Source organism: Echinops telfairi, unplaced genomic scaffold (genome assembly GCF_000313985.2).
Source record: "Echinops telfairi isolate 266 unplaced genomic scaffold, ASM31398v2 ScPeMD7_31;HRSCAF=116, whole genome shotgun sequence".
NCBI classification, from domain to species: Eukaryota; Metazoa; Chordata; class Mammalia; order Afrosoricida; family Tenrecidae; genus Echinops; species Echinops telfairi.
The window spans coordinates 18,315,230-18,328,907 of NW_022103928.1; the positions used below are offsets into that span (position 1 = coordinate 18,315,230).

General features: G+C 43.7%; 1 protein-coding gene across 1 annotated transcript in view; it reads left to right on the top strand.

Moving 5' to 3' along the window:
• Window positions 1-13,678, top strand: part of CADPS (calcium dependent secretion activator) — a 435,301-nt gene that overhangs the window by 4,255 nt on the left and 417,368 nt on the right. Inside the window, exon 2 of the mRNA XM_045290125.1 lies at window positions 5,939-6,271. Coding sequence (XP_045146060.1) covers window positions 5,939-6,271 — 333 coding nt within the window. The remainder of the gene's footprint in view (window positions 1-5,938; window positions 6,272-13,678) is intronic.

Consider the following 13,678-nt stretch of genomic DNA (forward strand, 5'->3'; position numbering starts at 1 on the left):
TTGCTGCTCCCACACCCATATTCCTATGACATCAGAGCCCATCCACTGCCCTAAGACCCCACACCTTTCCTCACTCTCAACTCTTTAAAGACAAGGGTCTAAAATATGCACCCTCTTACCCCTTTTCCTCACACCCCTGTCCCCTGATGGATTTGGGTCCCTTCACGTGCTGCTCTCAGCATCAGAGATAGGAGAACATGCCCTCACTCAGATCCTGCTGGAAGGAAACAGGGGACTTGGGGGGACGTGAAGACTTCCATGATGTAGGAATGAACTGTGATTAAATTAAAACAATAATAATAACTTTGTAATATTACATTTGAGCAGGCTTTAGATAAGGTTTCTGTCAGATAACTTGTCTCAGGACGTCGGGTAGAGGACCTACCTCATCACTGGGATGTATCCATAGCAACTCCGCTCCATTTTTGAGCCACCCCACTCAGATTCATCCCCAGGAGAGAAACTCTCCTTGGCCATGCTCAGGGCCTAACTCACCTTAAGGAAGGATATGGGCTGTAACTATTAGTGGACACAGACTGCCACATCTTTCTCCAGTGGAGCGCACCCATGGGAGTTTGAACTGCCAACCTCTTGGTTATCAGCCAAGCACTTTAACTGGGGATCCTTAAGGAAGGACAAGCCCCTATTGTTGATAGTCCCACTAAAACTGTGGGCAATGGAAAAGCACTGAGATACTGTTATCTCAACAAGAAGAAGATGGGAAGGCAAGAACAGTAAGTTTTCTAGGCACAGAATGATGCACCTACTAGAATCTTATGGTTGACTTTATTTTTACCTTAAGTAAAGCATAGATCAAGTCATACCCAGCTATTGAAGCAATGTATTTTCCAATAAGCAAAACCACTGTAATTGTGTATGGACCCTAAAGCAAATATAGATCCCTGGTGACTTTGTGGTTTAGGCACTGGGCTGTTCCCTACAAGATCCATCATTCCAACATTCCAGCCACTCTGCCAGAGATAGAGGAAGCCATCTGCTCACATAAAGATTTGCAATCTTGGAAACTCGATTTAGCATCACTAAGAGTCAGGATAGACTCAGTGGCTATGGGTTTGGTTTTATCCCTGTAGGAGTAACTACTCATTTTAAAGGCATGTGTTCTTGTAGAGAAAGCCACAAGGAAGAGGCAGAGGCAGAGGAAGAGTGGTCAAAGGGATGGGTAGAGTCATGTCTAACAGAGGTGGGGTTGAATTCTGGTCCCGTTACACACTGTCTGTGGGACCTTAGCCACAGTCAGTTTCTTTATCTGTAATAGAACTATCCTTGTAAAATGATTGTCAAAATAAAGTGGGTTTATATTTATATTATATATATAGTATACATATACATATATGTTACCTGGGTATATATATGTATATATAGACATATACACATAGACACAACCAGACTTAGTTCAACAGTTAAAGTACTTGGTTGCTAATTAAAAGGCTCTCTAATCAAATAATACAAGCTATTAATTCCCCTAATCAAATAATACAAGATATTCCTTTTATTTAGCACAGGTTTTCCATCTCATTCCCATCTCTACAAACGTCACACAGATGGCATATTCTCATCTGTAAAACTTCTCTTACCTGTGGTGTTCTCAATTCAAGGTCATGCCTTACTGCAGTCTCACCTTACCCCTAACACGGGAAACCTCTGGCATAGCGTTGTATATCATAGATATCTTCTGATGTTAATGAAAAAATAGATATAGTGTGCATGGCTTCACAGTATTCCATTATAAAATAACAGCCAGCTTCCCTTATATTCTTCATTTGTTTCGGGCTCCATGCTAGACGGTTGACATGCGTTATCTCATTGAATCTCGCCCAAATCCTACCAGATAGATCATTATTATCCTCATCTTAAAGGTGAGGAAACCAAACCTAAACAAAACAAAAAATCAAACTCATTGCCATAAGTCAATGATGATTCATAGCGACCCTATAGGACAGGGTAGAACTGCCCTTGTGAGTTTCCAACTGCCCCTGTGAGTTTCCAAGATTCTTTATAGGAATAGGAAGCCCTGTGTTTCTTCCAGGGAGCATCTGCTAGTTTCAAACTATTGGCCTTTTGGTATCAGCCCCACTTGTAACCATTATTCCACCAAGACTCCTTAACCAAAGCTAAGAAAAAGTATGTATCAAAAACTAGCAAGGGTTTAGAGCTAGGATTTTAACCCAAATAGTCTGCTATCAGAGCCCGTGCCCCTAGACACAGTTCATTGCCTACTGCCTCCCATTATTTATGCACCATTCCTGAATAGTAACCAAGATTTTTACAAAAATCCTATTTACACTAACAGCAACATCTTTTTCTGATTTATTCTGTAATGGTAAGCTTGTCTAAGCAGGAAAAGAACTTCCTTGTCTTCTCAGCTTATCCAAAAGGAAATGGGGAGTGGGCCAGTCTCACAGTGGAACAAGTCTACCTCCCAAGTCCTGAGCTATTTGCCTGTTTCTAAAGCAACCTTGAGGTTGCTTGGCTCTGGTGATGAAGGGAAGGACTGATGGATGAGTCAAGTCGCCGAATTGACTGCCCTTTATGATCCCATATTATTTGTTTATCTTCCATCTCCTAGTATGCCCTGTCTGGAAGTTGGCAGAGGAGCGTGGGAGGATTTATGGAGGTGTCCTCATAGAACAGTGCCTGGAGTTCCAGGGAGACTCTTGTGACAGCCACCCAAACAAACAAAACAGAGTTCCCAGCACAAATGAGTTTCACGCATCTTTTTAGGAACATCAGTACTTAGTGGTCATATCCATGACGGTGTAGAGCTGGCCCAGGCAGCGCTTTTCCTCAGGCCGCCTGAGGAGCCAAGACAGCTGATTCGACTGGGAAGTTACTTCCTGCTGCGGCGTCCTCGCCCCTGACTGCCTTACTGCCATCTGGCCCTTTGCCTTTCCTGCCCCTCACTCTTCTCCCTCTTTCCTCCCTCTTCTTGACTTTCCACCTATCTTCCCTCCGGCTGGGGTCCGGCAGTCATATATTATTTCTGGACAGAAGCATTCTCCATGTTTCAGAGTTCCCTCAGTTTGGTTCCTGTCCAAGAAGGTGACTAGATTGACCACGGGTGATCGTGAAGGCAAAGGAGGTTGCAGGACTTGTCGAAGGTCATCTGCCTAGTGATTCACCAAACATGTATTGTGTGGCTACTATGTGCAGAGGAGGGAAAGGGAATATGTGGTGAGAACTCATGGTGGGTCCTGTGCCAGGCTGTGGGACACTGCGCTGGGCAGATGGGAAGGGGAGCATGGTTCCATGATCAGTTCACTGTTTCCAAGACTTCTCTCTGTGACTGTCCTTCCAGCTGACCTCACCGCTACGAAGAGCTAACCTCTTCAGTACTCCATCACGTCATCATTCATCTATACCTCAACAAATGGCTTTCAACTGACCTCTCTGGTCGCTTGGCCTCCTTCATATCGGATCTCCACAATTAAGTCAAGGAATGCAGATTTGATTATGTCATTTTTCAATGTATAATCATCGATGGCTTCCAGGTGTCCTTAAAATGAGTATCAACACTCTTCATGCAGCTCTCCTATTCTCGACCATCTGGGTGCTCTTTGCTTATCTTGCCTCATTCACTGCCCTCTCCCTCAATGCCTTGCTACCACTGCATCACGCTCTTCTCTCAAAACTTCAGGGTCTTTCCTTGTATTGTCATTTCTCTATGATTTTTTATTTCACACTCTGCTCACCTTTCCCACTTTCTCATAGGAATGTTCCTACAGGAAGTCTTCCTTGAGCACAGATGAGAATAGATTCCTGGCTGTAGGATCTCATGGACCCCTGTACACACCTTGAGTAGCACTTGTCTCAGATTGCAGTGATATTTGGGATTATTAGAGTGAAATCTGTGGACCATACGATTTGAATCTGCCATTTTTGTCCACCACTCTCCCCTTAGCACCAGAGACAGTGCCTTCTACCTAGAAATTATCCAAAGAACAGTGGGCGGGTTCACGAAAAAGAGTGTAAACATCAAAGCTGGAAGGGCAAGCCTAGCATTTTATATATGTACAAATAAACAGACTGGAGAATCATAGAGGGCAGGTGGTGACTTATCAAGGACACACAGCAAGTTAGAGGCAAAACTAGCCAAAGGTCATAGTTGATAGCTCTTAGCACATACTATAAACCAAGCCAGAAACTTCTGTTTGCTTCAAAACTATATATATATATATTTTTTTTTTTTAAATATAGGCCTATAACTAAGATACATAATGTGTTAAATGGAAATACCATCTGCATTAGCACTGCATGCTTTCAGGTGCATTCTTTAGCTTATTAAGACCCATGCCTGAGGATTCATTTGAAACACTTTCTCTGTACTGATTTTAAATTGAACTATTCAGTCTCAACTAAGTACCAGTTCTCAAGCACGGGGAATAGGTTATGGCCTTGAGCCTGTGAAGCAAACCCTCAATACTTCCTTCTAAATCAGCTCATTAAGTTGAGAATAAATGGATCCCACCCTTCTAACATCTCTTCTTTCCAGGAAAGGCTTTGTGACAGCCCAGGAACCAGTGAGAGGCCCTGTAAGCAGGGCTGTCTCGTGGCCAATAAGGGCATTTCGTGAAAGCTGACAGGGGAGTGAACATTTGCTCACTCTCTTGAAGGATGCTTATGCAACTTCTGAAGTGTGACCAGGACACAGCTCAGAAATGTCAGATGTGCCCACTCTCTGAAGAGGAAGCAGCACCCTCAACCCCATGTATCACACCCCAGAAAAGCATCAGCTTCTGATCAGTGGGCACTGGAGTGGAGGCAAAATGTTTTTAATGGTTTGTTTGTGCATGGACCTGGCCCCAGGACCCAGGCAGCACCAGCAAAGCAAACCAAGGGTTCTCCACCCCAACCAAAGAGAACCAAGCAGAGGAAGGAATCAGGGTGGAGCCGAAAGAGTGTTCTTTGTAGTTAAACCATCGGAGTCACCTTTGGCATCCTGGGCTTCCAGCTACAAAATGGACTGAATACCAAACTCACCTCCCTTTCTTCTCCATGTTCTCAGTGCTAGGCGCTGTCCTAGGTACCAATAATGTTGAGAGTCGCTAGGGCACATATGGGAGGCAGACCTGAAGCAAAGAAGCCCTGGTGGTGCAGTGGTTACCGTTGGGCTGCGGTCTGAAAGGTCAGCAGTTTGAAACCACCTGCCACCCTGCAGGAGAAAGATGGGACTTTCTACTCCTCTAAACAGTTACAGTCTCCGAAACCCACAGAAACAGTCTGCCTTCTCTTACAGGGTCACTATGTCAGCATCAGCTCAGTGGCAGTGAGGTTAGAGTTTGAACCTGATGCTCCTCCAGTTTTGTTAATGTTGACTATCACTGTGTGGACACAGTGAGATGCAAATAATGGTTGACGCGTAAGAGCTATGTGCCATGCTTATTCCACATCGTTGACATATACAAAAACAATAGCAACAGCTCATATGGCATGGGATGTAGACCAGGTACTGTTTTAAGGGGTTCTCCTGTCTTACTCATTTTATCCTCATTTTAAAATACTTATGATGCAGGGTATATTATTATCCCCACCTTATGCATAAGGAAACTGCAGTCCAGAAGGGTTAACTGTAAAAAGCCACACAGCTGCTTTGTGCCGCCGGAGAAGCACCCAGGCAGTCCGAGCTCAGAATCTGTACTTTCCCCGCCCTCTGAGCTGCTTCTCAGGATAGTCGCCTCATTTAACTCTTCAAAGAACCCAGTGAAGTCTGTGTGGCTCTCATTTTTCATATTTGGAAACAGAAGCAAAATGCGTAAGTGACTTCTCTGAGTTCACACCGCTGGGAACTGGGGACAGGATATGACTTACGGTAGTATCTGTCCGCTTGTGGTGATACATGGGAGGCGGTTGGCCTGGTGGCCAGCCCTGGTGAACTGGGCCTCCATGTGTAACTCTCGCTCCTCACCTTGCCTTTGCTCAGGTGTTTCTGAAGAGTGACCGCGTGGCCCGTATGGTCCAGAGTGGCGGCTGCTCTGCCAATGACTCTCGAGAGGTCTTCAAGAAGCACATCGAGAAACGGGTGCGCAGCCTGCCGGAGATTGATGGCCTGAGCAAGGAGACCGTGCTGAGCTCCTGGATGGCCAAGTTTGATGCCATCTACCGCGGGGAAGAGGACCCCAGGAAGCAGCAGGCCCGCATGACGGCCAGTGCGGCCTCCGAGCTGATTCTCAGCAAGGAGCAACTCTACGAGATGTTCCAGAACATTCTTGGGATCAAGAAGTTCGAACACCAGCTCCTGTACAATGCCTGCCAGGTAAGTGGCCTTTTCCTGGGACCCAGACTGCAGCAGGTTATCAGGGCTGCAAGACGACTTCTGTAGCTGCTCTTTTACTTAGCACAAAAGGTGTGGCTCACAATTTACTGGTGTACAGTTGAATACCATCTAGGTTAGAATATATTCATGTTTTCTTCTTAAAAGAAAGTACTCCTATGAGCTTCTAAAAGCATACTGGGCTCTGGGCACTGTGTTTACTATGTCTAATGGATGTTGGCTGTGCCAGTAAGGCTTGGCTCCCGTTCCATTGAAAGGGCTGTAACATCAAAATTATATATATATATATAGTCCTTTTTTAAGGGTGTCCCTACCTTTAAAATGTGTGGTGTGTACCAGTTGAGAGGATTGCATTTCCTTTCCTCATCTGGGGAGACAACTGGCTGGAGCATTTGGTCATATATAGGCCTTGAAGCCTATATATAGGCTTCATTACCATATATAGTCATGTATCCTTAGTGTCCACAGTGCGTTCTGTGCAATAGGACTTTGTGTGATAAAGTCATTGTGCAAATGCCACATCAGAGTCTTGGCTTGCTTCTTCTTCAAGCATCTCAAACAAGCTAGGTCTCCAACATGCCTAAATGGAGAGCAATAGCCCTCATTGGTTTGCCTACCTTCTTGTCATTGAACTTCCAAATTGATCCTTTCCCTTTGCCTGCTTCTTGCTGCTATCATTAATGCTGGATTTGTGTTTTGGGGGGTGGGTCATGATGAACTTCAGGGAAGTGTTTTTGGGAGAAAATGAAACAGATGATGCTGGAACACACAAGAGACATAATAGATGAAATTGTGTGCAGATGTTTAAGCACAGTATAGTATATACATTAACCAGTAGCGTGGGTGTTTATTGTGATATTGAAGTTTATGTATTATAAGTTCTATAGTTCTGTGCCAATATGCCTGACAAAACAACTGCTTTGTGTACAAGAGATATGAGATAGGCGTGCTGTGTCTGGGAAACTGTTTCATTCCCTAGGCCCCATTCTCTGATTGAGATTTCTGAGCTCTTTTATAGCCTATGGATCTACAGGTGTCTACTCCCTGAGTGGATGCTAGGGAGCACGTGCCTGTATTAGTCATGCCAAGTGAAGCTGAGGGGGCTGTCTGAGGCCCTGCCAAAATGGGATGTTTGTCCTCCGCACAGGAGTATGGAAAGTGATCCCTTTATTATCAGTTGAATCTTCCCATTGATGCATTGATTCAATGATTATTTATTGAGAGCATACCTTGTAGTCATTGGCATGTCGTAGTGAGTATTATGAGGGAGCCTTTTTGAACTGCTCATACTTACCCACAGCTCTTGGGGGCCTGGTTCGGCAGCTCCAGGGTTGGCCCGACTCCTGTCAACCCCAGACACCTGAGAATGCAACATGGCCGGGTCCTATGACAGACCCATGATCGGGTGTGGGGGGGTGGAGGGGTGGGGGTAGGGGTGGTGTTATCCATGTGCAGTGTATATTGAGGACTTCAGGGAATATTTTTGATTTAAAGGTTCAATGATGATCTCAGGACAATAGTTTTAGGGGTTCATCTAACCTTCAGGGCCCCAGAAAGTCTTGATCCAATGAGATCTGAACCTGAATCTTATACATTAAAATGCAAACATACAATTAAAATAGAAACTGTTTCTTGATAAGCCTTCTAATCATCTTACACCAGCAGTGTTGTACAAAGTACACCTGAGGTAAACACTTCTTTCATGTAAAACGTTGAGTTCTCTGGTGCCCGCACCTAACAGGCCCCCTACCTGCCTAGAACTGTTTCCACTTGTAATCTGCACAGCCAGGCAGCAAAGCATAGATCTGGTCTATCTAACTCCTCTTCCCTGGCTGCCAGGCTTCATGTAGGCAGACAGCCACCACAGTGCTTCTTACACCTGCAAGGCAGCATCGCAGTTATAGAGTCACCCATTCCCTTTCTCAAAGACCAGCCACTCACAAAACCTCATCAACTCGCAGGAATAAGAACACAGAAATGAAATCCTATCACTTGCATCTTCACTCTGCTCCACTTGTTTTTGTTTGTTTGTTTCATTTTGCTTTTCCTTGACCCTCTTCTCCTTATGGGACCAAACAGTTGTTAGGTGCTACCCAAACCAGAAACCTACATAACCTTGTCCACTGTTGAATGTCATAGCACAGGGCTGGATGAGGCTGCTCTTGTGGATGCCGCTTTTCTAAAAGCCCATCTGCACTTGCTTTACGAGTGGAGGGTCTGCCAGCAGCAGCAGTTTTACTGCAGATGAGAAATGAAGTTGGTCAAAGCGCTATTATATTTGTTCCATTTCAGTCGTTTGTTACATGAATGGTGTCTCACCATATGTGTAAGAAATAACAGGGAGGTTCAATGAATGTATGTGCTATCTTTTCACATGAAACTTTTTTGAAAAGCCTGCTTTATTTATTCTAGAGTGGGGAGTCTAACTCATGGAAGAGTTGGACCACATCCACCACAATATCTAGTGGATAATCTATATTGACTGTTAATTGGGTGGCTTAGAAAGAAGACCATTAGTTTCACATTCAACAATCCATGCACACCTTGTTTCAACTCCTGCACTGCAATTCCTTCAGTGTCCTACGACTTACGTGCCTTTCCCTGTGCTTCCTGTTTCCATTCTCCTTCGTCCTCGACCCTCTGGACTTTGTTGCTGGGTAAATGTCGCCCTTTCAATCTCCAATGGTTGATTATTCTACTCCAGAGGTGAGTTCAGCTCCAGACCTGAGGGGCAACTATGGGCCATAATCTCAGGGTCCCATCTGTCTCTATCCAACCAGTAAGCCTGATCTCTTTTGATATTGAATGTTGTCCCACATTTTCCCCACCCTTTATCTTAGCCCATCCCTAACGGGTGACTGTGGTACCCAAGTCCCAATAGTTCTTCTGGCCTCAGGCTGGGAAGGCTCCATCACTCTTTGATCCTTTGGATGGGGAGAGACCAAGAGTTGTACCTTTGATGAAACCAGCAATTTTTATTATTCAAATTGGTGGTGGTTTTATATTTCCTAGACTCCTGAGAAAGCACACTGGTGGTACAATAATTAAGCGCTCGTCAATTACTAACCAAATAAATGGTTGGTGATTTGAACCCACTGAGTAGCTTTGTTGGACAAAGACGTAGGAATCGGCTCCATGAAGTTTACAAAATAGGAAACCTCTGGGGAAAGTTCTACCCTGTCTTAGAAGGTCACTTGAGGTGGAATCAACTCAAAAGCACACAGCAACAATCACAGATTTTGGGAAGAAGCTGTGACGGGGAGAGTATTTAGAGCTTCTGTTGGGTGTTTAACCTCATCCAGCGATCAAACTAGTGGATCTCACTGAGATGCGGTTGTGCTTGTCTGATAAATGAAACCAAGATGGTACCAGGTATCATCTTCATACAGTGCAAAGGTCATAATAGTAACACTTGTTTAGTGTTTAATAAGTATTTTTTAAAAATTTAAAACTATGAGTCAACATGTCCCTTCTTTCCCCTTAGTAGCCTCTAAAGTTAGCTTTAATTTGAAACCCATTTGTACCGGTTTTCTGCTACTTTTAACGCTCTGCTTTCTTAAAATATTAAGTTATCCGCAAGTGCCTCATTCTAAAACAAGCATAGCTTTCCCTTAAGAAACATCCCAGGAGTACATTTCAGAGGGAGGTAAGTGTACATTTTAATACATTTTAAAATTCAAATACGTTCTTCTTAGTGAAGCAACCCAGCAAGTTTCCAATGACTTGTGGATAAGCCTGAGCTCAGAAAATGAGGTTTTCCATTTGTCTGTTTGTTTTTCCCCTTATTTGGCTCTTTGAAATGAGTGTAGTGGTTACGAGTTGCTGTGATTCGAATGGGTGGCACTTATAAACCACCAGCAACTCCGAGGGAGAAAACCTGGACTTTTCTACTCCCATAAGCAGTTACAGTCTCTGAAAACTACAGCAGGGTGGCTACTAGTCAGCATTGCCTTGAAGGCATTGAGTGAGTTTCCAATTACCCTCTTACCAGCCTCCTCTTCGTTCCTGGACAAGTCGATCGCATGACTCTAAACATTGCCTCACTTGTGCCTGGTGGACAGTAGGGATAAGAAGTCCCCACCCTTCATCTCAGAGAGGATGGCAGTATTCTGTTCATTTCTCCTCCCTCAATCTCTCAGGGTTTGTCAGAAAAGTCCCGGAGACTTGTCATGGGATATAATTTCTCAATCTATCAACACCTCTACATTTTCAATATTGAATTTTCCATCATTATTGAACTGATAATTTTCTCCATATTTCATTTCCTTTTCTCAAAACTATCATCGCCGTGGCCTTGGATGACATGGCTGTCTTATTGCAGTGCTACCTTCCTGGGACTTGATTAGCACTTGGCAGCCTTTCAGATAGTTTATTAGACTCTGAAGAGAAACCTCAAATTATCAGGCTCTCAGCTGTGACCCAGATTGCTGAGTTGTATCAGTACCTCATTACTGAGTCTTTAATCTCCATATAACTACAGATACTGTTCCTGGTCTAGACTTTTCCACAGGGTTGTTGGCTGAAGATTTGCTTTGGGGGACAGTCTCCATGACCTTGCCACTTCTCGGATCCCGCCCACACCAAGACAGTTCTTTGCACATGATGGCCTTTTAATGGGTACCTATTGAAGCAATATGTCAAAGTGGAGAGGCGAGGTAGTTGGCAATGTGAATCTAGTTTTAGGAGTTATTATTCAACAGTACTCTTTCATTGAATTACATTTATTCCATTCAACATGATTTCATTTATTCATTAAACATGTTTCTGGGCACCTCCTGTGCATAAGCCCACATGTTTGGGTGTCAGGAATAAATCCCAAATGTTCTTACTTGGTTCTAGAATGGTCCATGATCTCTTCTCCATTACTCACCAAACACCTCCCAATAACTAGAGTTGTCGTCCTTCTGCCTCAGGTGTGGCATTCATTTTTGTTGTTTGATGAACTAACTTAGTGGCTTGAAACATACCAAAGTACTGTCTGCCGGTTGAAGCGGAGGCCTGACTTAGCTGAGTTCTCTAGTCAGGCTCCGATAGGTTGAAATCCAGGTTTCAGCTGGGCTGTGTTCTCATCTGTTGGCTCACCTAGGGATGCATATGCTTCCAAGCTCTCAAGGCTTATTGGCAGAACTCAGTTCCTTACACATATAGAATTCTTCAAAGCCAGCAAAATAAAGCTAATAATTATTGTTTCAGGTTTATTTCTAGAACCATTTTTTCAAAGCACCCCCAATTAAATCAGGCCCATCCGGAACAATCTCCCTATAAAGTGGCTGAAAGTCAACTGCGTAGGGCTCTAACTACATCTGCAAAATCACTTCTATTTGTTACATCCTGTTAGAAATAAGGCAGAGTAGCTGCTCATCACCCAGAGGATGGGGCTAGAGGAGGAGACTAGACCCACGAAGAGGGAACTGGCTCCTTGGGGTCATCCGAACAGCCTCCCACAAGCCGTCCTACCTCATCCTGTTCTCTTCATTGGGCTGACTCCTTTAGGTATCAACGTTTTTTTTAATTTAAATCATTTTATTAGGGGCTCATACAACTCTTATCACAATCCATACACACATCAATTGTGTAAAGCGCACTTGTACATTCATTGCCCTCATCATTCTCAAAACATTTTCTCTCCACTTAAACCCCCGGTATCAGGTCCTCATTTTTCCCCTCCCTCCCCACTCCCCCCTCCCTCATGAGCCCTTGATAGTTTATAAATTGTTATTTTGTCATATCTTGCCCTGTCCGACTTTTTAAAAAAATTATTTTATTGAGAGCTTGTACATTTCTTATCAAAGTCCATACATAGATCCACTGAGTCAAGCACCTATGTTCACTCGTTGCCCTCATCAATCTCAAAACATTTGCTCTCCACTTTAGCCCTTAATATCGTTTGCTCATTTTCCCCCTCCCTTCCCACTCCCTCCTGAACCCTTCATAATTCATAAATTATTATAGATTTGTCATAAGTTACCCTGTCCAACGTCTCCCTCCGCTCTCTTCTCTGCTATCCATTCCCCAGGGAAGAGGCTATACTTAGGTTCTTGTAATTGGTTCCCCCCTTCTATCCCGCATTCCCTTCACCCTCCAGGCCTCGCCCCTCTCCTTTTAGAGAGGTTTTCCTAAACCATTCTCTCTAATATAGGCTGCCTCTTGTTTTCTGAAGCAGTGTTCTGTTTATTACCACTATTAGACAACTTAGCATCATCTGAAGTTACCTTGCATACTTACTTTGTTATTGTCTAACTTCTTATTTGGATTATCTATATAAGGGCAAAGACTATAGTTTTTGCAGTCTTAATGGAATGGCTAACATCTAACCCAATGCCTGGCAAGAAATAGATGCTCAATTAAATTTTGTCTAAATCAGTCAATGTAGAATGCAAGGCATGGGTAGCCTTACAAGGCACAAATTCCTATACTGCATATAAGCATGTGCTTGGTGTTTCACTCATTTACTGGTAAGGTGTAAAGTTCAGTGTAGAAACAGACATCTCAATGTACAAATGTGCTTTACACAATTGATGTGTGTATGGATTGCGATAACAGTTATATGAGCCCTTAATAAAATGTTTAAAAAAAATAAAAATAAAGATAAATAACAAAGCAAAAAAAAAAAGAAAGAAACAGACATCTCAGGCCAAGACCCCAATCCTCTTGCTGCCACTACTATTTTCGTATGGATCTTATGTGGGATTCATAGTATTCTTCCAAACATAAAATTCCTCTCTGATCTCATTCAACCTGCTTCTCTCATCACCTGGAGGAAAGAAGTCAAAGATTAAACTCCTTCCAACACCACATGCTACCTCTTACAGTCATCAGATGGTGTTGTTTGCCAGCTGTACTTTAAAATCGGTGTTCTGGGATTGGAGAGAGAGAATAAGATGTGTGTAACATGCAAACCTATTCCACTCAGGTTTCAGGGGCAAAATTAGAGGGCACTAAAAGTATGGTGAAGAGTCAGGGTAGCAGAGTGGTTTCCACTTGGGCTGCTAAGCACAAGATCAGTTCAAAACCACCAACTCCTCCTTGGGAGAAAGATGAGGCTTCCTATTCCCATAAAGAGCTACACAGAGCCAGTTCTTCCGGGTCCAAAAAGGTCACTGTGAGTTAGAATAGACTCAGTGGCAATGCGCTTTTGAGTGTGAAAGGCATGGGATGGGAGCAAGGGCAGAGAGCCAGACAGGACTCACTAGAGTAATAATCCTGTGATGATGACATCACAATGTTTTTAACTTCTCTATCAGCTCTTCCTTGAGCACATGGCCAGCTGCTTCTCTGCTTCTACTTACTGTGACGGAGAGACTAGCTGTAATGGAAGGTTAAGATTGTTCGACAGTGGGTATCTTGCATCCGGGGGCCAGGGAGTGGATGTTTTCTATAAAGACTTAG